Below are 23704 nucleotides of genomic sequence, written 5' to 3' on the forward strand. Positions count from 1 at the left end.
GTTTTGAAGTGACTAATGTTTTTACTGTAGTATCCCTGCAGGGTACTTCCTTAGTGGGAGTGGGGGGCAGGAGTTGGCATGGAAAAAATCCTTTTGCCAGCTGCAAAGCATTGCTGTCCTGAAGACACTGGATGCATGGGCCAAGAGACAGCATTGCAGCAATACGTACTTGTCTCTTGTAACAGCCACTCCTTCAGAAACATTGCTCAAGGAAATCTGGAATTGATTGCAGCTAGGTTCTGAAGTATTAGAGGAGCAGAAGTTCTGCTGTATTTTCCAATATTGGCAAAAGAACATTAGCAGGGAACAAGAGAAGCAAATGTATATAATTAATGAGTGCTTCAGAAAATGTGACATCTCTTCAATTGGCCCATGCTTTCTTGAGGAACCAGCTCAGAAGGCAGGTGTGGGAACCAGGGGTCCTTGCTCTGAGCTTTGATATGGTATCATTCAGAGTTGGTTAGCAAATTATAAGGGATTTAAAGATGGATTTAAAGGGTTTTTTGTTGATTGTTAAAATAACAATTCTGTATCAACACTTGTTCTGACTCTTGAAAGCCCTGTACTCCAAGGGAGTAGAAGAGCAATGCTACTAAAGAAAAACCAAATATCCACTTAGACCAATGTCCCCTGAGGAAATATATGCATACAGTGAGGCTTTACCAGGGTATTTTTCCAGCCTCCAGCAGTTTGTGACTCAGAAATTCGTTCAATATCTGCCACTTAGAATCAGTCCACCCCTCTGTCTCTGCTCCTGTGATCTAGAACTAGGCTCCTGGTGCAGTATCAAACTATTATATAGTGTTTCTTTTTTCTCTCCTGCCAGCACCTAATAAGTGTGAGTTAAACTGTATTCCCAAGGGAGAAAACTTCTACTACAGGCACAAGGAAGCAGTGGTAGATGGGACTACCTGTGAACCTGGCAAGCGAGATATCTGTGTAGAGGGAGTTTGTCAGGTTAGTTATTTTGTTACTTCCTTCATTCATCACTGGGTCTGTCAATCTTTCTGTTGCCTCCCTTTGTTCTACTTGACCTTACATAATAGCATCAGAAAAGGTGAATCGTTCAGTTTCAAGGTGCTGAGGAGCATGTGGACAGCATTTATCTGGCTCTGGATGCAAAATAGCAGATTTCAGCTTTGTTGTTTCTCTGTCAACTCCTCTGCCCTATCCTGGCTTTCCAGGCTCCCTAGATTTAGGCTTTCTCAATAGATGTGTTCAGCATTTGGCCTGTTTTTTTTCCTCTGTCATTACAGTTTATTCCTATTAATGCTCCTGTGCTCTGACAGGCTGTTGGCTGTGATAATATGCTGGAATCTGCCAAGAAGGAGGACAAGTGCCTGCAGTGTGGAGGAGATGGCAGCACCTGCTATGGTGTGAAGGGCACTTTTGATGTGGCCAGCCTCCCCAAAGGTACAGATGATCCTAGGTAGTTTGGGCAGGTGAGAAGGAGAGAGTTAAACCAAAAATCAACTGCTACAAGGGCTGGTGGGGACACCTGCTCATGCGATTGTTATAGGCATGCTTGGATGTTCACTTGAAATATGTGTATGGTGTGTGACCTTAACATCAGAAAAGGTACTGTTGGCTTTATCCTGGGAATCGCTTCCTTAATCTGTGTCCATACTGAAGTACTTGCTGTGATGCTGGTGTCTTTCCCTGCTCCCTCTCCAGCAGGTGCTATAAATGCACCATAATGACATCACCATACACCGCCTTTGTGAGGCTGTCCAGTGTCTTGATAGCCCTACCAGGACACATACAGGGCTAGAAATGGGACTGCATCTTCTGCATTTGGCCAATTTTGAAAAAATTAAAGATGTCAACTGCACTTGTGGTCACATGTCTCTATGTTGAACTCCAATATGATTCTTGCTGAAATTCCAAAGATTTTAAAATGTAGAAACCAGACTTTTCTGAGGTGTCATTGGAGTTTTTTACACATGGACTGATCTGTGGATAATGTAGGCTGAGGCTATTCAGCATGCAGTTAAAGTGACAATGGAAATGCTTCATGTCACCAACAAAAAGCTCATCTAGTTGTTCAGGCACCAATGAAACCATGAGCATCTTTGGCACAGAAGGGTGCTGTGTGCCATCCGCAGTCAGATATTGAATAATCCCCCTTTTTTTTCAGGTTACAATCAAATCTTTATTATCCCTATGGGAGCCACAAGCATCCAAATTAAGGAGGTTATGCCCAGCAGGAACTTCCTAGGTATGATTGATGTCAGAATCTGTGTGTCAGTCCATTTGGATTCCAGCCATTATGCTAAAATCTGGTTTTCAGGTATGGGGTTTGGGATGTTTACCTTGAGGGCTTGATATGGCAGAGTGAAAAACTGAATATCAGGATCTAAATGTTGAGCATCCTTGAAATGTGAGTGATGCACAACTCTGGGCTTCACATTTACCTCATTTTTTCGCCTGTGGAGATCTTGCTGTTGAGTGGGGAATAAAAGTACCCAAACCACATCGAGACTTCCTGCCTGTAACTTAAAAGGAGTCTAGTTGATATAGCAAAATTTGGCTATGACTTCAGTTGTTTGGTAAATGCAAACCCTACCTACTCCTGCCATCTAGAAGTCTGGGGTGGGCTTCTTTTCCCCATAGATTACTTATGGGTATTTGTACAGCCTCAAACTCTGGTCATTCTGCAGAGGGTGAAAAGGAGGGAGAAAAGGCCTTGCCTAGCTTTCTGGGCAGGGCTGAGGAAATTCCAGTGGAGAAAGAAGATACTCTTCTGCTTTCTGAGTGTTCCATCACTCAGCTCTTGGGACAGATCAGTCTGGTGATGTTTTCCTTTGTAGAAAACTGGATTCAGCACACATCTTGCTTTCTGAATAGAGTATCTGATGAACCAGATAGTGGTGTAAAGGCATTGGAGTGTGAATCCCACATCTTAATGGCAAGCAGGACAAAAGCTGACATCAGCTGTGCCCCAGCAAGTAACAGTGGGGAATGCAGAGGAAGGGCAGGAATATGCTGGAGGCATTTGGCTGTGCAGCAAAAAAGCGCTTGATCTGCAGCAAAGCTGGCAAGAACCACTGTTTGAATGTGGAGCAGCTTCTGCTAAAAAAGCCATCCAGGAAGGGAAGGTCAGCATTGATGGAGGATGATGGTCACCCTCATTTGCTTGTGGCACAGTACTGATTGGAAACAGGAGCAACCCTGTGGAGTTATGATCCTCTTTCTCTGACATGTGGGTTTGTCCAGCCGTCAAGAATGTGCGAGGGGAGTATTACCTGAACGGGCACTGGACAATTGACTTCAGCCGGGCGCTGCAGGTGGCCAGCACGGTGCTGCACTATGACCGTGGCTCGGAGGGTGATGTGGCACCAGAGCTCCTCCATGCCCGGGGTCCCACCACAGAACCTCTTGTCATTGAGGTGAGCAGCTGTGCCTTCCCCTGCTGACACTCTGCTCTCGCTTTGCGCAGTGGGAATGCGCTGGTGGGTACCACTCGGGAAAAACTTAAGATGTAACAGGGCCCTCAGGAATCTTACAAGGCTGTGGGCCTTCAAGCTAGAACAAGGTGGTTTTTTGCAGAAATAGCACTTATTGCTGGTCTCGTTCTAGTGCCCAGAAATGAGCAGTGCAAGGCTCGATGTTGGTTTCCTGCCTATTCCTTTGGGCTCTGACTTTAAGGGAGGCAAGAGTCAGCACCAAATGGTGTTGGGGCAGGGACAGGCTCCAGGACACTGCTTGTTATACTGTGCTGTAGGGCAGGAAAGATATTTCCTGTGCCAGGAGCAGCTGGAACTTCTAAAGCCAAGAGGGATTAATGTTCCCTTCTCTGAAAAATAATGCTCTCCAGATTATGATAGAAGGCAAGGAGAAAATACAGTGCAGAGAATTGGTGCTTCTCGAAAGGGAGGGGTGCAAGTCAGCTCAAACCCTCAGACATGGTGGGGAAATGCTATGAAAAGTGTAATTTCCCTGATTTCCTCCCATGCTTTTGCAGCTCATCAGCCAGGAGCCAAACACAGGGGTACAGTATGAGTATTACCTGCCTCTGCAAGGACAGGCCTCGGGTTACAGCTGGAGCTACAGTTCCTGGAGTGAGTGCAGCTCCGAATGTGGAGGAGGTAAGGTGAGAGGACCTGATCCATGGTGGCTGGTGTGGGGTTTATAGCCACACCCTGCAGGCAGTGTGACAGTGTGCTGCCCTCTGCAGCAGCTTCCCAGCAGTCTTCTGCTGGAAGGCAGCACAGGTATCTGCAGTGTATTGCTAAGGTTTTGTCAAGGGAGGGCCATGCATCACAATCACAACAGGATTGTGCCCCATTCCTTATTCTGTCTTATTTTCCATTCCCTAGTCCTCAAACATATTACTAGGACCTGTTAAGAATCTTCATAGATAGCCTTTGTTTTGTTTTGCTTCAGGTCTTCATAGTCTTTTCAACCACTTGAGAGCTCCTCTCCAAAGAGACCTGGCCTACATTAGTGAATCACATCATTCTCCTCTGCTACAGCCTGGAAGATTCCCTCTCTCCAAGAGGACTGTCAGATCTCCTGGGGTGTCCCATCATATTCAGTTTACAGATTCCTCCATGAGCAACATCATGGATTTTAAGCTTAAAAGAAAAACAAACCAAAAAACTTCAGTCAAACAAACAAAAAAACCCTCTCCAGCTGATTAGTATATAGAGTTCTTATCAGCCTCTTCTGGGCTTCTGTTCTAATGGCCATTTTGGCAGCTTTTGCCATACTGACATTGTAGGTGCTAAAATTGTCTTTGTCTAGGCACTCAAACCCTGTAGGAAGAATGAAGAGTTGCAAGTTTTGCTCCCATATCCAGTCTTCACAAGACTGACCTTTAAAGTCTAACAGGAGACCCCCCCAGCTCTGCTGCACACTGCACACATCTTGCAGGGCTCCTTCATGAGCAGCTTATGGGTAGGGCACTTCCCTTGTGGGCCCCGATCCATAATATAACAGGAAAATTCCCCTCAGCTACACAGAACTATGCTGTCTCCCTTGCTCTTCCCGTAGGATCCTATACTGTGGGAAGGCATCATTTGTCCATATAGTGAGAGACAGAGAACTGCACCTGTCTCTTCTCCAGAATGGCTGGGACAGATGTGGGTTCTACATGACTTTAGAAACTTGTCTTGCCAGCCCCAGTGCATTGCAGACCTAGTCCTGGGTAGCTTGTGTTGATCAGATACTCTCTTGCTTGTCCTCTAGGTTTCCAGTACCGCTTGGTGTTTTGTACCATAGACAATGAAATTTATCCGGACTATATGTGCAGGAATAAACCACAACCAGACAATAACCGGACGTGCGGTCATCAGCCTTGTCCCCAGACAAAACGGTACAATTTCTTTCCTTCTTCTGGACTCTGATTTCTTCTCGAGGTGCTTTTGGAACCGAGAAAAAGAGTGACCCTCTCACTTCTGCCCTCCAGCATGGTTCTCTCCGAGGAGGTACTTCACTTCTTAGAGAAAGCCAAAGACAAAAGATGGGGATAATAACACAGTGAGGAGCATGTCTGTATGCACAAGGAAAGGGCTTAATACGTCCTGTGTTCATTCTGTAGACCAATTAAATTTGCCTTCCAAAACAGGATTGTGGAAGACAGTTGTCTAGCCCATGTAGGAGATACGAAACAGATTCTCTGGCTTTTCTTCTCTTGAGCTGGAGCCTACAAAGATAGAGTAGAAGGTCTGAGCTGGTGCCATTTTATGTCATTTCTGCATTCCCAGTGTCCTTTCTGTTAGAAAGGGATGAATCCTGGAGTCTTTTCATTCTCTGGCATTTTCAAACCCTTTCACCCAGCCATTTCCACCTTGTCCCTCACAGCTGGCTTCACTTGGCTCTTAATGCACATCCAGAGCTGTAACATGAGCATTAGCTGCATATCTGTGTATCAGTGGAGGCCTCTGAGAGTGCTGGTGTGTGTGAGAGGGCACCTGGGAGCATTTCTGAATACGTTAGCCTGTAGCTACTTGTTTTAAGTTCTTTAAAACCTTTGTTCTATATATAAAGGACTTCTTACATCTACCTGCCGCAAGCCTGGAGTCACAGCAGCGCTCGGAGCTCTCAGATGAAGAGGTAACGAGGAGAAGGAAGTTACAGAAAGCACAGGGAGGCAGCGGCTCTCTTCTGCTCTCCACCTAGTTGCCCGCTGAAGTCCGTGGGGGCTTTCCTCTTTGGCACTGGTGGTAGAAGTGGGTGTTGCTTTGCTTTTGATTCTTGCCAGTGAAAGTGGTGGTGGAGGGTGCTGGCTGGCAGCTTTGCTTCGGTGGCTGCTCGTGCCTCTGGAAACTTGATTCTTAGTGGACTGAGAAGGGGACAATTTCTTCATAGCTTCTGGCTGCTTATTCTCATGTTTTCTCTGGAATCAGGGTAAAGAAGTCCTGGAAGATTTTTTAAAAATAAATTTACTTATCAAGAAATATAAAAGAACATAAATGAAAAGAGAGCATGATCGATTGGGCAATTGTAACATTGGCCAGCATGCTGTAGCGAAAGCCTTAGGGTTTCTTAAAAGCTCTTCTTTCTTTGGCATGGGCCCTATAGCAGGCAGAAAAGAGCCTGTAAGGTGTGATGAGTACAAGGATGCGACAGATACAGTAATGTACACTGAGATATGAGAAGTTAAAAGTATCAAAAGCAAAACACTTGTCCACCAGCAAGCTGTTAATAGCTTAGGACTGGCAATTTTTGCCCTCTGATGAGGGTCCCAGCCTTATGGTTGACCTTGTCTTACAAAGGAAATGAAACAAGCGTCAGAGATGTCTTGACTCGCAACTGAAGGAAGGTGTAGGTGATGATCCCATCTGGTTGATACAACCTTTCCAAAATGGTATATTTGCTTTATAGGAGGCAGAATACAGGTGTTGGGGGGAGTTATTCCCACTGGAGCTTTTGAAAAAACTTGACCAATTAATTTGTTATAAGCCCTGCAACCACATCATTGTAAATGGCTTCTACTGAATGTATTTGTTCCCTTTCCAAAGGAAACATTTTATAGTGAAGGCCATTCAGTTTTGGGTTGACATTTGCATCTTTAGCAATAAAGAAGGGTGTGTTTAGGAGCTGACCATGGCAGAGTCTGCTGTGGAATTCCTGTTAGGATGTGAATGTGAATTGTCTGGCTGAAACTCGGTTAAGGGGTGGTTAAGGACCAGACTAGGGAAGTAGCTGGAATGCTGGGGAAGAAAACATGAACTGGCTTCACTCCCTGGCTTGGCCTTACCTGGCTGCAAGGGGACATAGCAGCTGGCAAAGCAGATCACCATGATGCTACCCCTCCACAACCAGTGCCTTTGGACTGCACTACATGCTGGATTTGGGGATGAAACATCATATTATCCCTGAAGCCAGGCCATGCAAGCTGTGCTTCCAGCTACCTGGCTAGCTCTGAGAAGCTGGAGTGGCCATGGGCAGAGATTTTAGCATCTAAACAGATTGTTTTGTGGACATTCCTCTTGTTAGCAAGTGCGTATCATTTCTGCAGCATCTTCAGCAACCAAAGACAGGACAAAATCTATTTACGTTTTTGTGGGCTTTTTGTATGCATGCCACAGTTAGAGAATTTGACTGATGGGAGGAATAAACCAGCTTTCTACTGGCTGTCAGTGAAAAGTTAAGAACTTCTGAGAGTGTCTGGCATGGTTTGCAGGCAGAGTGAGGACTTGGCTTGGTTTTACTGTTTCTGATAATGTCTGGAGTGTATAGTGTGGGGTTTTAGGCTGTTGTGGTAGCTTTTCTTTTAGCTGATCTGGATTGTTTACTTTGAACTTTTTCTTACTTTTTCTTTGATATTCTATTCCAGGCATAACATTTTTGCAGACATCAGGAGACCAAAACCCATGGAGAGAGATCTTCCCCTTCTGGGAGAGAGCTCTGCATTTCCAGAGAAACAAGTGTTTTGTAGATGGATTCTCTGGAGTGGGACTAATGCTCTGCATTGCCAATTAAGCTGGGCATGCTTGGTCAAATGGGAACTCGCCTCTGATTCTATTCTGCAAAGGGGCATCATCCCTGTTTGATTTCTGTAGGAATGTGGCAATGACTCTTCTGTGCCCCCTGGCAGTTTGGCTGGGCTTACATTTTTTTTTGGCTGATTCTGTGACCTGCAGGTGGAAAACGGGAGAGTGGGGATCCTGCTCAGCTACCTGTGGCGGGGGCACCCAGACTCGCTCCGTGTACTGCGTGGCCTTTGATGGGCAGAGCTCGCAGGGGGTGGTGGATGACGCCGAGTGCATGGCCTTCGCCCAGCAGCCGCGCCGCAGCCAGCCCTGCAACGTCAGGCAGTGTGCCAGCTGGAGCACGGGGCCCTGGTCCGAGGTCAGTGCCCCCGGGCAGGTAACAGCCTCTCGGCACCTATTGGAGGCGGATCTGCCAAAGCCTGGGGAGAAAGAGACAGGCTCCTATTCTGGGACTACAGAAAGCACGTGTCCCTGGATAGGTGGTGTACAGAGAACTTGCCCCTGCAGCCTCTGATGCCCTCCTATGAACACATCCCTGTTCCTCAAAACTGTGCATGCTCCTGCACCTCTGCTCTTCTCGTTGCATATTCTCTCTTCTCTGCTCTGCCAATCATTCCCCACTGCTGTGTTTTTATCAGACCCCCCACACCTGGCACTGGCTTGGTTTCTGAGCCAGGCCTGGCAAAGGTGGAGGGTGGGCAGGAGAGCTGCTGTCCATCAACTGAGGATGTGCAGTAGCACACCCTCCTCTGTGAAACAGGAGCTCATGGCTTCTGCCTGTGCTGATTATTTCCATGCATTTTGCTGCCTCAGCTTCACCAGCCCAGAACAGCAATACCACCATCACAACCCCAAGATACTCTCGAAACACTGGTGACCTGCTGTTTGCTGTGTGTCTGCACAGGGCTTCTCCAAACACAGCCATATGGTGCGTTTTTGATGCTTGTGTGCATTTATATCTGCAGGAGTGGAAATGGCTCAAACTGTGTGTGCTCAGTGCAGCCAGATAGGCTTTTAGAAGGCATCTTACATTCCAAGGGCTTAGAAAGTAAAGAGAATGTCTACTCAGTCCCTGAAGTACAGGTGAATTTTCCTCTTTTAGAAGAGGTACATGCATGCTTGCAACATTTGACTTGCAATTTTGTGGTTGTACTTAGACTGTCTGAGTTGCGCAAGAGCAAAAAATGCAACTTCGAGACATGATCACCTAGACTGGAAAGTCCTTCCACCCCCTCTTTTCCCCCACCTTGTGAGATGTAAGGTGTGACTTTGGGGTTGTGGAGTAAGAGCACTATTTGGGGAAGGCACCAAGAGTCATGTTCTTACAAACTGATTCCCAAGTGATTCATTCCAGGATTCTCAGAAGTGACTGTGTTTCGTATACTCTCAGAGTTAAAAGGTTGCTCTGGTAAATGAATGGTTGAAACTCAGCTGGGAAGCTCATCTGAAGTGATTCAGACTGTCCCCAAGTTAATGCTCTCTGTAAGATACCTTAGTAATTCATGTAGGAGTAGGTTGGATTCCAGGAAACACTGCTGTGAATTTAAGAGGGCATTGAAAATGTCACAAACTAGTATAGAAGTTGTCACAGCTCCATGCTGTAAAAATAGAGCACAAGGTCTTCAGGCAAAAGACATAAGTAATATGAGAACCTAACCTTTTACCTTCCCTAAAATTCTTTACCTTGGATTGATTTTAATCAGATGCAAATAACATGAGTTTCCAGATATTTTCAACCATTTTTTGTTCTTGGGGTATTCTGCAGTGTTGATATCTTTCTAAATTCATCCTCCACATCTCCTTTGGGAAGAGATCAAGAGTAATTATATGACTAGGCCAAAATCATCCAGTGAGCTCCAGATCTCCCAGACCCTATCCCATGCTCCCATGCCTTATTGTCTCCTCTACAGTATAAACACCTACTCTGCTAACTCCCACCCCAGAAAATTATTTTAATGATAGCTGGTTGTTTCAGGCAGTCCCAAAATGGTGCTCTGCTCTAATGACAGGGAGCCCAGCCTGGAACTGCAAGAGGAAACCAGGTGCTTCTTTGTAATTGTTGGGCCCCTCTCTGCAGTGCTCAGCCAGCTGTGGGGAAGGAGTCCAGACCCGGACTGTCACCTGCAGGACGCAGCAGGGCTCTCAGGCTCAGGACTTCGCTTGTCTAATGGAGCCAAAGCCATCAGCCACCCAGCCCTGCCTTAAGGAGAACTGCATCCAGGAAATCGGCTGGCACGTTGGAGACTGGGGTCTGGTGAGCACCTCACTGTCATGGCTCAGAAATTACTGATTGTGTTGCTATGCTCCTCACAAACAAGCTTTGATCCGTGCAGTCTGCACTCTGGCTGAGGCTGGGAGCAAGTACTGCTTCATTACCAGCCCCTTGGCTCACAGTTGTGTTGTAACTGGCAGTGGTAATGCTCCAGTTAATCTGATGCCTGCTTTGTATGCAGCTGCTACAAAAATAAATCCTTCTGAGGGGAGATTATCGTTTCAGTGACAGTGGCAAAATGCAGCCAATAAGCTCAAACAATCCATTCTTGCTGCTTACTCCCAATTCTTTGCTCCATCGCTGTGGGCAGCAGAACAGCTCTCTGGCCAAATGTGGCTTAGAGCTCTAGGCTTCAGGACTGGTCATTGCACTTGGTGATATGCTTTAAAATACATTTTTGTAATTATTCAGATAAACTGTGCTTCAGATGGATTAATCTTGTTTTTGTGGTGGAAGCCAGACTCTGTTCAACCTGGGAAAAGTGTTGCGGGGTACAGATACAGGTAGATCCAATGCATCAGGTGACTTCCAAACACACTTTTTCACTTCTGTGCTAGCCAGACCAGCTTGTTCTGAGCTAAAACATGTTACATCTGCTTCTTCATGAGATGTGGGCCAAGTTTTAGTTACAGCTAGAGAAGTTTCATCTCTTAATCTGATCTTTCTCCTGACTTTCTGATATCAGAAGAGCTCCTATCTGCCTCTCTGAGTTAGAGAAATACTCTCCCAATGTTTATAGAGCTTGCCATGAGCCATGTGGGTTACACAGACACCTCATGCTATGCCCTCCTCTGAGCCACTGCTCTTTGCTCCCTCTCATCCACAGCTTCCAGTGAGACAAACTCCAGTTAGCTGCTTACAAGAAAGCCACTCATTGGCTTTCCAGTTGTAATTTGTTGCTCTTGAATGCAAACTGACCCACTCACAGCTGGTGGATCCCCAGAGAACTGAGGTGCCTTCAGGCTGAAATGATTCTCTCCAGCTGCCTGACACACCACTGTGGGTAACAGCAGCTCATCTGGATGTTACAGGCTGAGTGTGGCACAGAGCCTAATGCTTCAGGGCTGGGTGGAACATGTGGTAAAATGGTTTAAAGTATGGTTTTCTAATTGTTCAGATGATTCCAGCTGAAATACTGTTTGCTTTGTCTTGGTGGAGGAAGCTGTGCTCAGCCTGCAGCTAATCATGCAGCTGTTCCCCACTTCTGGTCTGTGGGGTTTCTGCATTCAGCCTTTTGCTGCCTACTCACTGCCTTGTGTCTGTGCCCAAGTGTTCCAAGAGCTGCGATTCAGGCATCCGGACACGCCAGGTCATCTGTGCTGACGGCGACTCCAAATTCTACAGTCCTGAGACATGCAAAGCAATCCAGCCACAGAAACCAGCCACCCTGGGTAGCTGCAACGCACAGCCCTGCTACCTGCCACAGCGTGAGTGGTATTGCTGCACATCCTCTTCTCCCAACATGCTTTTGCTTAGGAGTAGAAATTCCCAGCTCTGCAGCAGCTTATGTTCTCAGCATTTTGCCTTCCTGTCTCCATCCTGTGAGTTTGCCATGGTTATGAGCACAAAGTATCTTCAGAGTCCCAGTACCTGCGCTGTTTAAAATGTATGCAACAGGCTTGGGAACAACATTGGTGTGTGTCCATTTTGAATCCAGTATTCTGTGATGGCTCATCCAGTGTGTGCTGCAGACTGATCTCAGGACTCCCAGTCCAGAAGGAAGGTAACTTGGGCAGGCTCAGTAGCTAAAAACTATAGCCAGCTCTCATCCCTCTGTGTACTGGCTCTAAAGGAGTCACAACTCTTCAGAACATTTTGCTTCTTGTCTGTGTCTATTCTTCATGTCAGAGCTGCATTGCTGACTTCTGTCTGCCTGCCCATTGTAGGTCGCTTGTCCTGACAATTCAGTCGAATCCAATTGCTGCTTAGCAGCTATTCCACAAGAGGAACATTTTCATCAGCTGTTATCTCCTGCTGACTCCTGGATGTATTTGCAGTTATTAGAGCATAGGGCTGGACTAACTGCACTCCTGTTGTGTATGTCTCTCTTTGCAGAGGTCCCCAGTATGCAGGACACTACGGGATACAATGTCACTCGCCAGTCCTTGCTGACACGTTACTACCCAAACAGCCCTGCCCCAGGTTTGGAAGAATTTTTTTCATCTGGGGGTTTGATGATGGGTACTTGGAATAGGGTGTGGTAGGGAAAGGGATTGTTCTTTTTTTCATTTCTCTCATTTTTTTTCATGGGCTCCTAGAAATTCCAGAAGTCAGGAACAAAATTCTTTGTCAAAATTCTTTCTAGATTCTTTTACACCAATAGTAAGCAGTATTTGAATCTATCCATGCAGAAGACTCTGTACAGTATATGGATCCCAGGTTCTGTCAGCATGACTTAAGTGCTGGCTGGAAGAATTGATGTCCAAAGCAGATCATAGGAACATGAAAGGGTGATTGTGAAGGGACCTCAGCAATGTGACAGGTGGTTTCTCATGGAACAGCAGAAAGAATGGTCAGGGCAATGAGCAAAGTACCTCAGCCAGATCGGGAAGGATGGGCCAGAAGACACCCTTAGAGGTGATGCAGAAAATCCTGCTGGTAGCCTTGGACAGGTGAAAGAGAGAAGAGAGGAGGAAAACTGACCAGATTTTGATGCTCACCTGCATACTTTAAGGAGTTCTCTCCCCAGATTCTGATGAGGGAAGGATGCTCCCTGGGAACACCATGATCCATAGTACCTCAGGGAATCAGCACATTCCATCCACCAAAGACCACGGCATCAACTTGTTTCCTGTCCACTGGGAGCCCCAGTCACACTCATCACGTTCCTATCGGCTCAGCTTCTCTCAGGACCCCCCTGCAGGGGTCAGCTCCCAGGACTGCCACCAGAGCCCGCACGGCTGCTGTCCAGATGGGCACACTCCGGCATCGGGCCCTTTGGGGAGAGGTTGTCCTTTCAGCACCTGCCACCAAAGCAGGTAGCTGGAAGTAGATAGGCCTGAGCAGGGAGGCACTGCCTTTCCTGGGGGCTTCCTGAAACTTGTAGCCCATGCCTGTTGACTGGGCAGGCCAGGTATTACTGCAGCCCTTCTGTCTGTAGGTACGGCTGCTGCCCTGACAGACTATCAGCTGCCCAGGGCCCAAACAACATGGGATGCCCACAATATTACCGTGACATTCAAACAAGACAAAATCATCCTACTGTGACCACTCCAGCAGTAAGTACAAAAGCTCTTTGCATTTTAGGCGTTATCAGATACAAAGATTCAGATTTGACCCTGCTGATTCACATTGTGGATTCTGTTGGGCTTCATCTCTGCCAGTAATGCTGAGGAACCAATGCTCTAGGCATGGCATCAAGCGCTTTGGCCCACCTTGCTCCTATTCAGTCTGGAGTATCCACCTGCAGTCCTCTATAAGCAGGGTACAGAGCAGGTGGTGGGGAGATGTCTGAGAAGTAGAAGGCCATCCTATGTAGAGCTGATTGAATAATCCTGAGTAATGAAATTTCTGCTGGTCGGAAAACTGCTATCCAATTTCTAGGAAAAAAAAAATGGAAAAAACATGGCTTCTATTAATTGCTTTTGTTTGTCAACTCTGCAGATTAATTCAAGGCAGGGAGGTGATCCCTCCCATAGCTTGGGGTGCTTGTTAGTGCTAGCAATAGGAACTGGCCTGCTACTGGGCTGTTTAGGTGTGTCTTGCAGAGAAGTGCAGCCCCGGTTCCGTGGCTGACAACCAGGTTTCCCACCCCTTCCCAGCACAAAAGCCTCTAGGAGGCAACAAGCAAACAGCGGTGCCTCTAACAGTGGGCTGTGTGCAGCCAATGCCTTGCACACAGTGTCTTTCCTGTGCTGCTGTCCTCATGTGTGAGGATAACTCTTGGCTTTCCATTCCTGTCTCCAAGGCAAGCCAAGCCTTGTCCCAGCAGCATCCCTCGGGCGACTGCCGCGGCTCCGTGTACGGCTGCTGTTTTGACAACGTCGCCTCGGCCTCAGGTCCTCGAGGGGAAGGATGTCTCAATAGGCCCAACTACCGTAAGTGATGCTTTGGCTTCTTAGTCCAGAAACACAGAAAGAGTCCGGTAGCATATAGAAGCTTCCTGTGTAGAAGCTCTGCTCTCTGTGAAATGTAGTAAATTATCTCTCTGAAGAGAGTTTCTACCTGGTGGTTGGGGCAGCAGAAGCTTGGAGGGAGTGTAGAAAAGCAGCCTGAGGATTCAGGTCTGTCACCTGCCACAGAAATTCTTATTGTTCTCTGCTGATAGTTGGACAGAAGTGTTTGTGTGATCTCAGTCTGTAGGACTACTTGGGAGCTGTTTGTCCCTGAGAATACACTCTGATGCAGCCTGGAGTGCTCCAAATTAATTACCCAGGTTTAGGAGGAGTAGGGATCCCCTGAGGAATCAGGGCAGTGCTCAGCCTTCAGACAGCCTGTGGACAGGGGAGGAATGAGAACTACATGGGGAAGGAGGGGTTGCTCAGGGCTGCATGGATGCCCTCAGCCAGTAAAGTTTAATCCAGTGCCTGCTGTGCTATGAGGACATGAGAGCTGTTGGGCAAAACATCTCTGCTCCTTTAGTGCCTAGCTGTACCCTCGGTAGACACATTGCTGCTGCAGTGCCTTGCCCTCCTACTGCAGCACAGAGATTGCTCAGTGGCCATCCCTGCAGTGCAGCCTTGGGGAAGGCTCTCTGGATCTTCTCTGCTGAGCCACAGCTTGACAAAGCACCTCGCAGCCAGAGCCCTGCATCCAGTGTTTGTCAGCATGTGGCTGTGATACCTGTGGCTCTGGGTTTGTAGACACCTTGGGCCATGCTCCTCTTTACTTCAGTGCGTAGGGGGTATTCTGTGATGCACGAGTCTTCTCCACAGCTGGGTCTAAGCCACTTGCTTTGTGGGCTGGAAATGTGCAAATGTGTTCCTTGCAGGAGAGGAAGCCCCAGAGCCTGCCTTGCAGTTGCATAGTTCTCCAAGCAAGGCTGTAAAGCATCTGTCTAGACATCTAGATTCAGAAATGTCTCCAAGGATGGTTTTTCCATCAGAGGCCAAACTGAGGCAAAAAAAAAAAAAAACCCATGTGAGAAGTTTCTCAGTTTCAAAGCACAGCTGGGAAGGACACCCAGGTGTCCTACTTTCCCACCTGCCCTCTGCCCACAGAGCCATCAGATGGATCACCTAGGCAGGTGGCTTGAAGCCCCTGGACCTTTGTGCTTTGTGACCCTCACATCTCCCTCTGTTCCACTCTTTTTGGTAGCGTACCCTGTCATGTGCCTGCTGCCCAGTGCCCATGGCCCCTGCACCAACTGGACCACTCGCTGGTACTTTGTGGGAGTTGTTGGCAAGTGCAACCGGTTTTGGTATGGCGGCTGTCAGGGCAACAAAAACAGCTTTGCCTCAGAGGAGGAGTGCATGAGAGTGTGCCACAGCTCTGTGGGGGTCAGTCATCTGGAGCACCAGCCCTCTCCTGGCACAGGAGCCCTGCAACACCAGCAGACTGGCTCCAATTCTCATACAGGACGTGCTCAGGGTCAGCAGCAATCACCCACAAGAGAGACTGCAAGTCACAGCCAAGAAGGAAGAACCTATGGGGCTTCACACCCCACACAATACAGCCACAGACAGGACAGCTGGAGAAGGGACATGCTGCCAGAGTCCTTGCCAAGGACTGGTGTGCTGGAGAGCCAGCGCTGGGGCACCCAGCGAAGCAGACTGGACATCCTGGGCCAGCTGCGCCCCTGGGAAACAGCAGTGCCTGGGCCCTCGGACAGGCAGAGCAGCAGTGGCCAGCAGGTGCTGCCCCGGGAAGGCAAGCAGTGGCGTGAAGTTTTTGGAGCAGATGTTTCCATGACAGAGGGATTTGGGCACCGGGAGTCTGCAGACTTGTTCCCAGCACAATCTCTGCACAGGTGATGATTTCCACCCACCCCCTCCCCTGTTCTGCCAGCTCATTGTGAAGCATCAGTGTAGCTTTCTCTGGAGTGAAAATGTTGTCCCAGCTGGGACCAGCTAACTGGGAATACCATGTGATGGATTAAGTACACATGTGGCCCCTTGGTAAATCAAGTCATTGTTATTCATGCCCTGATGTTACCTACCATCTCTTTCCTTGCATGCTCCCTAGTCTCTGACTGCACTGAAGTATGATGTGTGAAAAGACTGCAGAATCCTGGGGTCTCTGTCTGGGAGGCCTTCTTACACTGTAAATGAGAATTGATAGGTGTTTTTCTTGTTCTGGCCAACAGATTAAGCTGACTCTCTGACTTCAGAGCCTTTATCTCAGCACTGCATAGAGCAGCAATGAGGTGTTCTAGGAAAGACTTTCAAGATGTAGGGTTTGAGTCAAGATCCAGACAGTGTTACCCTGAAAATCAGGAGTGTGTAGAGCTAGATCTAAACATGTCTGCACTGGATCTGTGTCTGTCTGCTGAGCTGAATCTCGTTCCTTCAGAAGAGAGGGTTTTACAGGCCTTTCTTCCAGGAAATATTGTAGCATTCAGTCTGTCCAGAGCAGTCTTTGCTCTCTTAGGAGGGGGCTCCCCATGTTGCCTGGTGCGTCTGCTCAGAGCTGAATGGACAGCTGGTCGTGCTTTGCCTTGTGGTTGTAGAGTCACATGAGAGGACACAGAGGTGAGGAGGGCAGCAGAAGTGCCTATGGAATCACTTTCTCTCTCAGAACAATCCTGGAGGAAGCCAAGCCCTCTCTTGTGACAGCAGTTGTGGGACAAAACATCCAGCTGGTCTGCAAGACAGGCATGTCTCCCCTCTCCAGAGTGGAGTGGATGAAGAACAGCCGCCCGGTCTCCTCTGACAGGTGAGCTTAGCTCCCTTCACTGTAGAGCAGATGGGCTCCTTGCTGGGCAGAGTGCCAAATATGCAGTCCAAAAAGGACTGTCATGGTTTCACCCCTGCTGGCAACTCAGCCCCTCAGAGCCGCTCACTCACCCCTGGTGGGATGGGAGAGAGAATCAGAAGGGAAAAACTGAGAAAACCCATGGACTGAGATAAAGACAGCTTAAAAGATACAACAAAAGCCATGGGTGGAAGCAAAGCAAAACAAGAATTCATTCACCACTTCCCACAGGCAGGCAGGTGTTCAGCTGTCTCCAGAAGAGCAGGGCCCCATCACACATAACAGTGACTTGGGAAGACAAACGGCATCACTCTGAACTCCCCCTGCTCCTCCTCCTTTCCCCAGCTTTACATGCTGAGCATGGTGCCATATGGTATGGAATATCCGTGTGGTCTGTCAGGGTCAGCTGTCCCAGCTGTGTCCCCTCCCAGCTTCTTGTGCACCCTCAGCCCACTGGCAGGTGGGGTGAGAAGCAGAAAAGGCCTTGACTTGGTGTAAACACTTCTCAGCAGTAGTGAAAACATCAACACTGTTTTCAGCACAAATACAAAACACAGCCACATACCAGCTACTGTGAAGAAAATTAACACCATACCAGCCACAACCAGCACACTTTTTTTTTTAAGAAATAAAGAAGCCCACATATTCATCTAAGGGCATGAACTGTCCACCTGCTCTGTGCATAGCAGAAACAGAAACAGTCTGCAGCAGTAATGAGGTGTTGGCTAGAGTTATGGGGCAGAGCAAGTGCTGTCCCATAACACTGGTGGAAGGCACTGATGGAAGCTGACGTGGGTAGTGAGACAGAAAAATGTTGCTTCTCTTGGGTTCATCTTGGGGCAGCACTAAGCCAATAGTTGGGGGTGAAACTTGTAGCCTAATAACCCAGAGTTCCTGTGGCTAGAAATCTCTGGCACGGTTTTTTTTTTTAACTACTTTTAAACCTGTTTTTCCTGGGAAGTCTCTTTCCAGCAAGAGTCTGGAGCCAGTCAGTCCCTTTGTGTTATGAAAATCACAGTTAAGAAAAGCCCAGTTATGCTTTTCTGTTTGCAGTTGACTGCTGGGACTCAAGCTCCTCCCTAGAAGGGCTGTTTGCCTCCTCATGGGAGAGGGTCACTGAAAGCAGTTCCCTGTTTTCCATCTAGTTTTTCCTCTCTGTTCCTGACCTCCTTTCTGCTGCAGTTGTTTTCCCGGCCTGTGACTGCTGTCTGTGGTCAGCAGGGCTTTGTTGTTATCCAAGCCAGGGAGGGCACTACATGGGGATGGTTTGCATAACATCAGCCGCTGTGCCCTGGCCGGTTGCTGTGGGTGGCCAGGCAGGGGCAGCGCTCCCCACACCTGTTGCAGGCACACCTACCAGTCCGACAGCTCCCTGGTGATCAGCCACGTCAAGCCCGAGGACGCTGGGACCTACACGTGCCTCACTTCTGACGGGAGGATGGAGAGCCGACAGATTCAGCTACAGATCACAGGTGAATTATCTTCTGCTCAGGACCGGAGAGGTAGCTCAGGGCAATTAATGGTTATTGACCACAGGCTCGATAAAGCCAGCTGCAGGAGCAAACTTCCTCTGCTGCCAAGAGGGAGTGTGGAGGCAGTAGGGTGCCTTTTGGTGTTGCCTCATGATAAAGCCTTAGGCCTAAAATACTTCCTTCCCTGCAGGGCCACCCCATAGCTGGAGCTGTGGCTTGCCTGTAACCCGCTCAGCGAGTATGTCTTCCTCCCTGACAGCCATCAGCTGCCTCCTGATCCAAAACATAACTGCTGGTGCATTTACGTTTTGTGTTTTGCCCAAACAGGTCCTGCTGGGTAACAAATGATTCTCTGTTCTGAAAAATGTGCCTTATTTCAGAAACAAAACCAAAAAAATATGAAAGACTAGTCTCAAAAGATGTAGCCTTCAATCTCTGAAGTGTGCTTTGTCACAGCAATGGCACATGGGGCAGAAGGCACTATGGCCTAAGGGATGTTGCAACGTATTCACTGACAGAGAAGAAAAAGGAGTCTAAAATTGCTGGCCTGCAGGTCTGTGACTCTCATTAGTACACAGTGCAGGTTTACTGCACTAGCCAGCCAGAAAGCAGATGGCTGAAGGGCTCTTTGGCTTCAGTTCAGCAAGCTCTCCCAAGCTCACAGAAACCCTATGCAAGAGGTCACATTTTATTCACATATGGCATTTTGTTTTGAATAGAGCACCAGAGCACTGTTCTGGCAGAGGGTGAGAGAGGTCGGGTCCTTCACAAGGCAGATCAGCAGTACCGAGGGTTATCCAGAGGCAGGCAGGCTGTGCAGGCATCCGGCTCCTCTGTGCATCAGCAGCTCACGTACAGGTAAGTTCACGTGCAGCAACAGTTTGTCCACCGTGCCCAGATGATGAACCATATGGCATCTCTTCATGTAGAAAAGCTGAAGATTGGAAAGGTCCTGGGTCAGCTGTTCCGGGGCACGGTTGGGAAGCAAGCAGTACTGAACTGCTGACAACGGGAACGGGAGAAGATCCCAGCTGCAAGCTGTCTTCTGCCCTCCCCAAGGGTCTCTTGAAAGAAGCATACTCTGAGCAAAGATGCACAGGAAGCTGGCAGCAAAGGAGCTGGGTTCAAACAAAAGAAGTATCAGGGCAACATCAGCTGCTCATGTTAGTGTAGGCAGAAAGAGAAACCTGTTCTGAAAAAAACAAAGCAAATAGGAGCTGTTTAACTAGCACAAAATAGATGTATGTATATTGAAAAAAACTTCAGTTACTTCAGCCTCCACTAATTAATTTCAAATATTTTGTGAACAAACCGGCTTGACCCAAAACTGTCTCCTCATGTAGTGCATATTTTGTAGCTTCTTTTGTGGTTTTTTATTGCTTCTAGACCCCACAGAAATAAAAGCGGACAAATTATTTTTGCCTTAAATGCAGCATGTTGGGATTCCAGATTAAATAGGGCCATTATCTGATCCCTCTCTTTTTTTGAGTTTACAACCTAAAAGCCAGTCAATTTGCTGCAGTCTGCAGCGATCTCCTTAGATCTGCTTCTGCCTAAAAGCCGTAATAAGTGATTCATTGAATTAAGAACACTGAATTAAGGCTCTTTAGTTTTGTGTTTTGAAATCAAGAATTCAGGTCAAAGAATGGGGGTAGGGGAGATGACATCTTATTTAAGTGTGGGAACATCATGGTTTAGTTCCCTTCTAAGACAGTGTTTAGCTGGAGTTATAAGACAGCAAAGAACATGAGGAGATGAGTGATGAGAACCTGGCCTCAACATTTCTGCTGCATGAAGTGGACAACCAACTCCCGGACCTTGCGTGCAGTCAGGTGATTGCAATAGGCTCTTCACACCCTAAAAAGGCTCATTTTTGTGTGCCAGATAAGCACCTAGAGGGAAGCTTGCTCAGTGCCCTATTTAGGACTTTGTACTGTTTGCCATGTGTTCACATTGTTAATGCTCCCTCAGCTGTTATCCAGAGGGTTGCTGTAAGAACCAGAGGGTTGCTGTCTGTAATGGGTTAAGCTGGCTGACAGGAGTGCAGCACCATGCTGTGCTGAACTGGAGCAGGATTTCATGGAGGCTGCTCTTCTCTGAATATTGGGAGCGAATGCTGGTAATGGCAAGCATCAGAGCTCTGATGGGAGTGCAGAGACCTCCCTTTGCTGTTGGAGGCAAAAAGTAAGGCTTGTGATTAAAAAAGCCTTGTGCTGAAGGTCACATGCTGAGCAAGGAAGTTTCTACATCTTTTGCTGTGCTTGTGAACTTTGCAGGTTGAAAATGGATAAGAGCGAGCCCACAGTAGTGGAGGCCAATGTTGGGGAGAGAGTCAGACTGCCCTGCACAGCAGAAGCATCACCAGCTCTCACCATCGAGTGGCAGAAAGATGGGCAGCCCCTCTCCTCTCCCAGGTGAGCTCCCAGGTGGCTCCAACTGTTCACGAGAAGAGCCTCCTCCTTGCTTTTCCTTCCCTGTCTCCTCCCTGAGAGAACAGAGCTGTTGGCCATGCAGCAAGGGTCTGTCTGGCTTTATGCTGTGTAGCTTCTTCCATCAGGGCCAGGCTGTACTGCTGGACTGCCCTGTCCTCCCTCCCTCACAGATGGAAGTTTGAATGTTGAACCCTTGAGGGAACAGCTGTGACACAGGGTCCACAAATGAGCCAGGGCTCAAATTTATTCAGCTACAAGGTTAGCAGAAAAAGAACACATGGCAAGCAAATTTGCCAGAAACCAGCTGGTCAGTGAGCAAGGGCAGAGGTTCACAGCAGAGAGAGATCAGGGCATCTGCAACAAGCTTCCACAGCTACTGGTGCTGCTCTCCCCTCACTCTGCTCCCAGAAATCTGCTCTAGCAGCAAGTTTTTCCAGAGTCTACAGCATCAGTGCTGAGACTTGAGGACTAAGGGTTGCACTACAACCCCTGCAGCATTTGTGTTGCTAAACCTTTGCTGAGTGGTACTACAAAGTTGTGCACGAGCCTTAGCTTCGTCTCTGCTGGCTGGAGTCCCATCCTGCCCCAAGCACAGGCTTGGGGACATTCTGGGTTTGCTCCCCAGGCACAGGCAGCAGTCGGACGGGGCCCTGGTGATCAGCCGGGTCAGCTCTGAAGACATCGGCTTCTTCACCTGCATCGCCTCCAACGGACGCGACCGGGACCAGCGCCAGGTCCTGCTTCGACCTCTAGGTACTGGATGGGTGGAAGCACGGCACACGTGCACAGGAGTGGGAAACGGGGAAGGCTGTGCAGGGACAGCGTGGATTCCTTCTCTGGCCATGCCTCTTTGCTTCACACCTAATGTCTAATAGGCATCTCCAGGGCAAGGGAGGAGTGAGTTGTTTTACCCAATGGTCATCTGCCTGTGTCCAGCATATCGTGGTGCTCCAGGCAGCTGGGAAAAGGGAGTGATGGCACAGTAAGAGTGACTCTCAGGACCTTGTTTCTGGGACACTACTGTGGAGTGAATATAAAAGCAAGAGAAACTAAGGAGATGGTTCTTCTGTGCATGTGTCCAGCTGGAGGAAAAAGCTCTTGGAAGCCTCTGCTACTTGTCCTTTCTTGGGCCAAAGTCCTAGGAAATCCACATTCCTCAAAGCAGCAACAGCCCAGCTTCAAACATGCTGCTTCAAGGCCCAGGGGCTTGTAGCTCATCATGGGATGTGTTGGACTTTTCCCATGAGGGAATGCTCCTACTCCCAGGGGGAGCATGGCATTGTCTTCCTGCTAGTGATGATTTCCCTTCTGGTCTAGGAGAGCTGAGGATCACTGGTCTTCTGCCAAGCATCACGGTACCTGAGGGAGGGACTGCTCATCTTCATTGTACAGTGACTGGCAACAATGTGAATATAAGGTGGTCAAGGTGAGCAAAAATGAGGCGGAACTTCCTTTTCCTTCTCTTCCCAAACCTCATCATTTATCCTCTGAATACTAATGCAGGGTGCCTGCCAGGAATGGCAGAGACCACAGTTATCAGCCACAACTAGTATCACCTACCCTTTCTTAAAACAACTTGGATGTTACCCAAAAATCCTGGGCAAGATCCCTGTGGGGTGTGGGGGTCATCAAGTTCATGTTCCAGCCAAATAAGGAGGAAAGTAGACGTTAAACTAAGATTTCATGGAGTTCAGAAAGACACTGTGCTGGAAAACTAGCAACATGAAAATAACAAGAACTAAAATGAGCAACCAGCTGAAAATCTTTAGTTGCTTTTTATAAAGCCCTCTCTGCCTAATCCTCACAGACATTATAGGCCCTCTTCTCCTAGCTTCCTGTTGCAACAGTTATCTCTGTTTACTGTCAAGTAGGAGCAAAGGAGATTTAGAAGCGTTTTAAAGTGAAAAGCTGTGTCCTCTTATCTTGATAGTTTTCTGGGAAACTCTGAATTTGTGCACATGTTTGGTGAAGGTTGTTTTTCCTGTTTGAAAATAATCAGTTCTGCTTTGGAGCCTTCTTACAAACTATCCAGAGATATGGACTGGTTAAGTGTTGAAATTCCAAGGGTTAGGACTGAAGCGGGCCATCTCATGCCAAGAGCTTTTCTTCCATACATAAGTTTGGCATTTGAGCTAACAAAATGATGCATGTTTCAGAGCTTAAAGGGAGAGAAGAGAGGGTGCATTGTTCACTACCCCATATGCTCATCAAGCAATATGTGCTGCTATCAATGCCAGCCAAACAAGTACTGCCAGACCACAACCTGGAGAGAGGGAAAGGCACATTGGATTTGTGCTAAGATCCTCAAACCTCAAGAATGTACGCTAGCAGAAAGGGCAAACACAGACACAGCTACCTCCCACACAGACACTGGGCAACGGATGCAGACTTGCTCAGGCTCATGTTACCCAGTTGTAGGGCCAGTTTGTGCAAAAGATTTCTTCCTTCCTGCTGACCTTGTAAAAATTCACCCATTTCACAGAACATCATTTTCCAAAGAGCACAGGAAGCTCCTTTAGCCCCCATGGGTGGCAATAGTGAAACATTTTGTTTTTCACCACAGGAACGGAGTTCCCATGCGGGGGGATGGCCGCCACATCCACCTGTCCCAGGATGGAAGCCTGGCTATAAGCAACGTCCAGGAGGCTGACGAGGGATCCTACACGTGCAGTGCCTACAGCAGCAGCAGCTCTGTCAGTGCCAGCACGGAGGTGAAGGTGCTGAGGAGCAGGCCTA

The 23704-nt window shown here is 48.0% G+C and overlaps 1 protein-coding gene across 3 annotated transcripts in view; it reads left to right on the forward strand.

The window, feature by feature from the left end:
- PAPLN (papilin, proteoglycan like sulfated glycoprotein) overlaps nucleotides 1–23704 on the forward strand; it is a 48474-nt gene that overhangs the window by 22681 nt on the left and 2089 nt on the right. For all 3 annotated transcript variants that reach the window (XM_010390058.4, XM_019281109.3, XM_019281118.3), the window contains exons 6-27: nucleotides 827–957; nucleotides 1290–1413; nucleotides 2138–2218; nucleotides 3217–3389; nucleotides 3965–4088; nucleotides 5191–5317; nucleotides 5992–6057; nucleotides 8091–8298; nucleotides 10018–10194; nucleotides 11483–11639; nucleotides 12268–12354; nucleotides 12887–13190; nucleotides 13313–13430; nucleotides 14120–14249; nucleotides 15469–16120; nucleotides 16888–17025; nucleotides 18412–18536; nucleotides 19256–19394; nucleotides 20813–20950; nucleotides 21594–21721; nucleotides 22286–22394; nucleotides 23532–23704. The exon at nucleotides 23532–23704 is cut by the window's right edge and continues 3 nt beyond it. In XM_010390058.4, the coding sequence (XP_010388360.1) occupies nucleotides 827–957; nucleotides 1290–1413; nucleotides 2138–2218; nucleotides 3217–3389; nucleotides 3965–4088; nucleotides 5191–5317; nucleotides 5992–6057; nucleotides 8091–8298; nucleotides 10018–10194; nucleotides 11483–11639; nucleotides 12268–12354; nucleotides 12887–13190; nucleotides 13313–13430; nucleotides 14120–14249; nucleotides 15469–16120; nucleotides 16888–17025; nucleotides 18412–18536; nucleotides 19256–19394; nucleotides 20813–20950; nucleotides 21594–21721; nucleotides 22286–22394; nucleotides 23532–23704 (3609 nt within the window). The remainder of the gene's footprint in view (nucleotides 1–826; nucleotides 958–1289; nucleotides 1414–2137; nucleotides 2219–3216; nucleotides 3390–3964; nucleotides 4089–5190; nucleotides 5318–5991; nucleotides 6058–8090; nucleotides 8299–10017; nucleotides 10195–11482; nucleotides 11640–12267; nucleotides 12355–12886; nucleotides 13191–13312; nucleotides 13431–14119; nucleotides 14250–15468; nucleotides 16121–16887; nucleotides 17026–18411; nucleotides 18537–19255; nucleotides 19395–20812; nucleotides 20951–21593; nucleotides 21722–22285; nucleotides 22395–23531) is intronic.

This window comes from Corvus cornix, chromosome 5, assembly GCF_000738735.6.
Source record: "Corvus cornix cornix isolate S_Up_H32 chromosome 5, ASM73873v5, whole genome shotgun sequence".
NCBI lineage: Eukaryota > Metazoa > Chordata > Aves > Passeriformes > Corvidae > Corvus > Corvus cornix.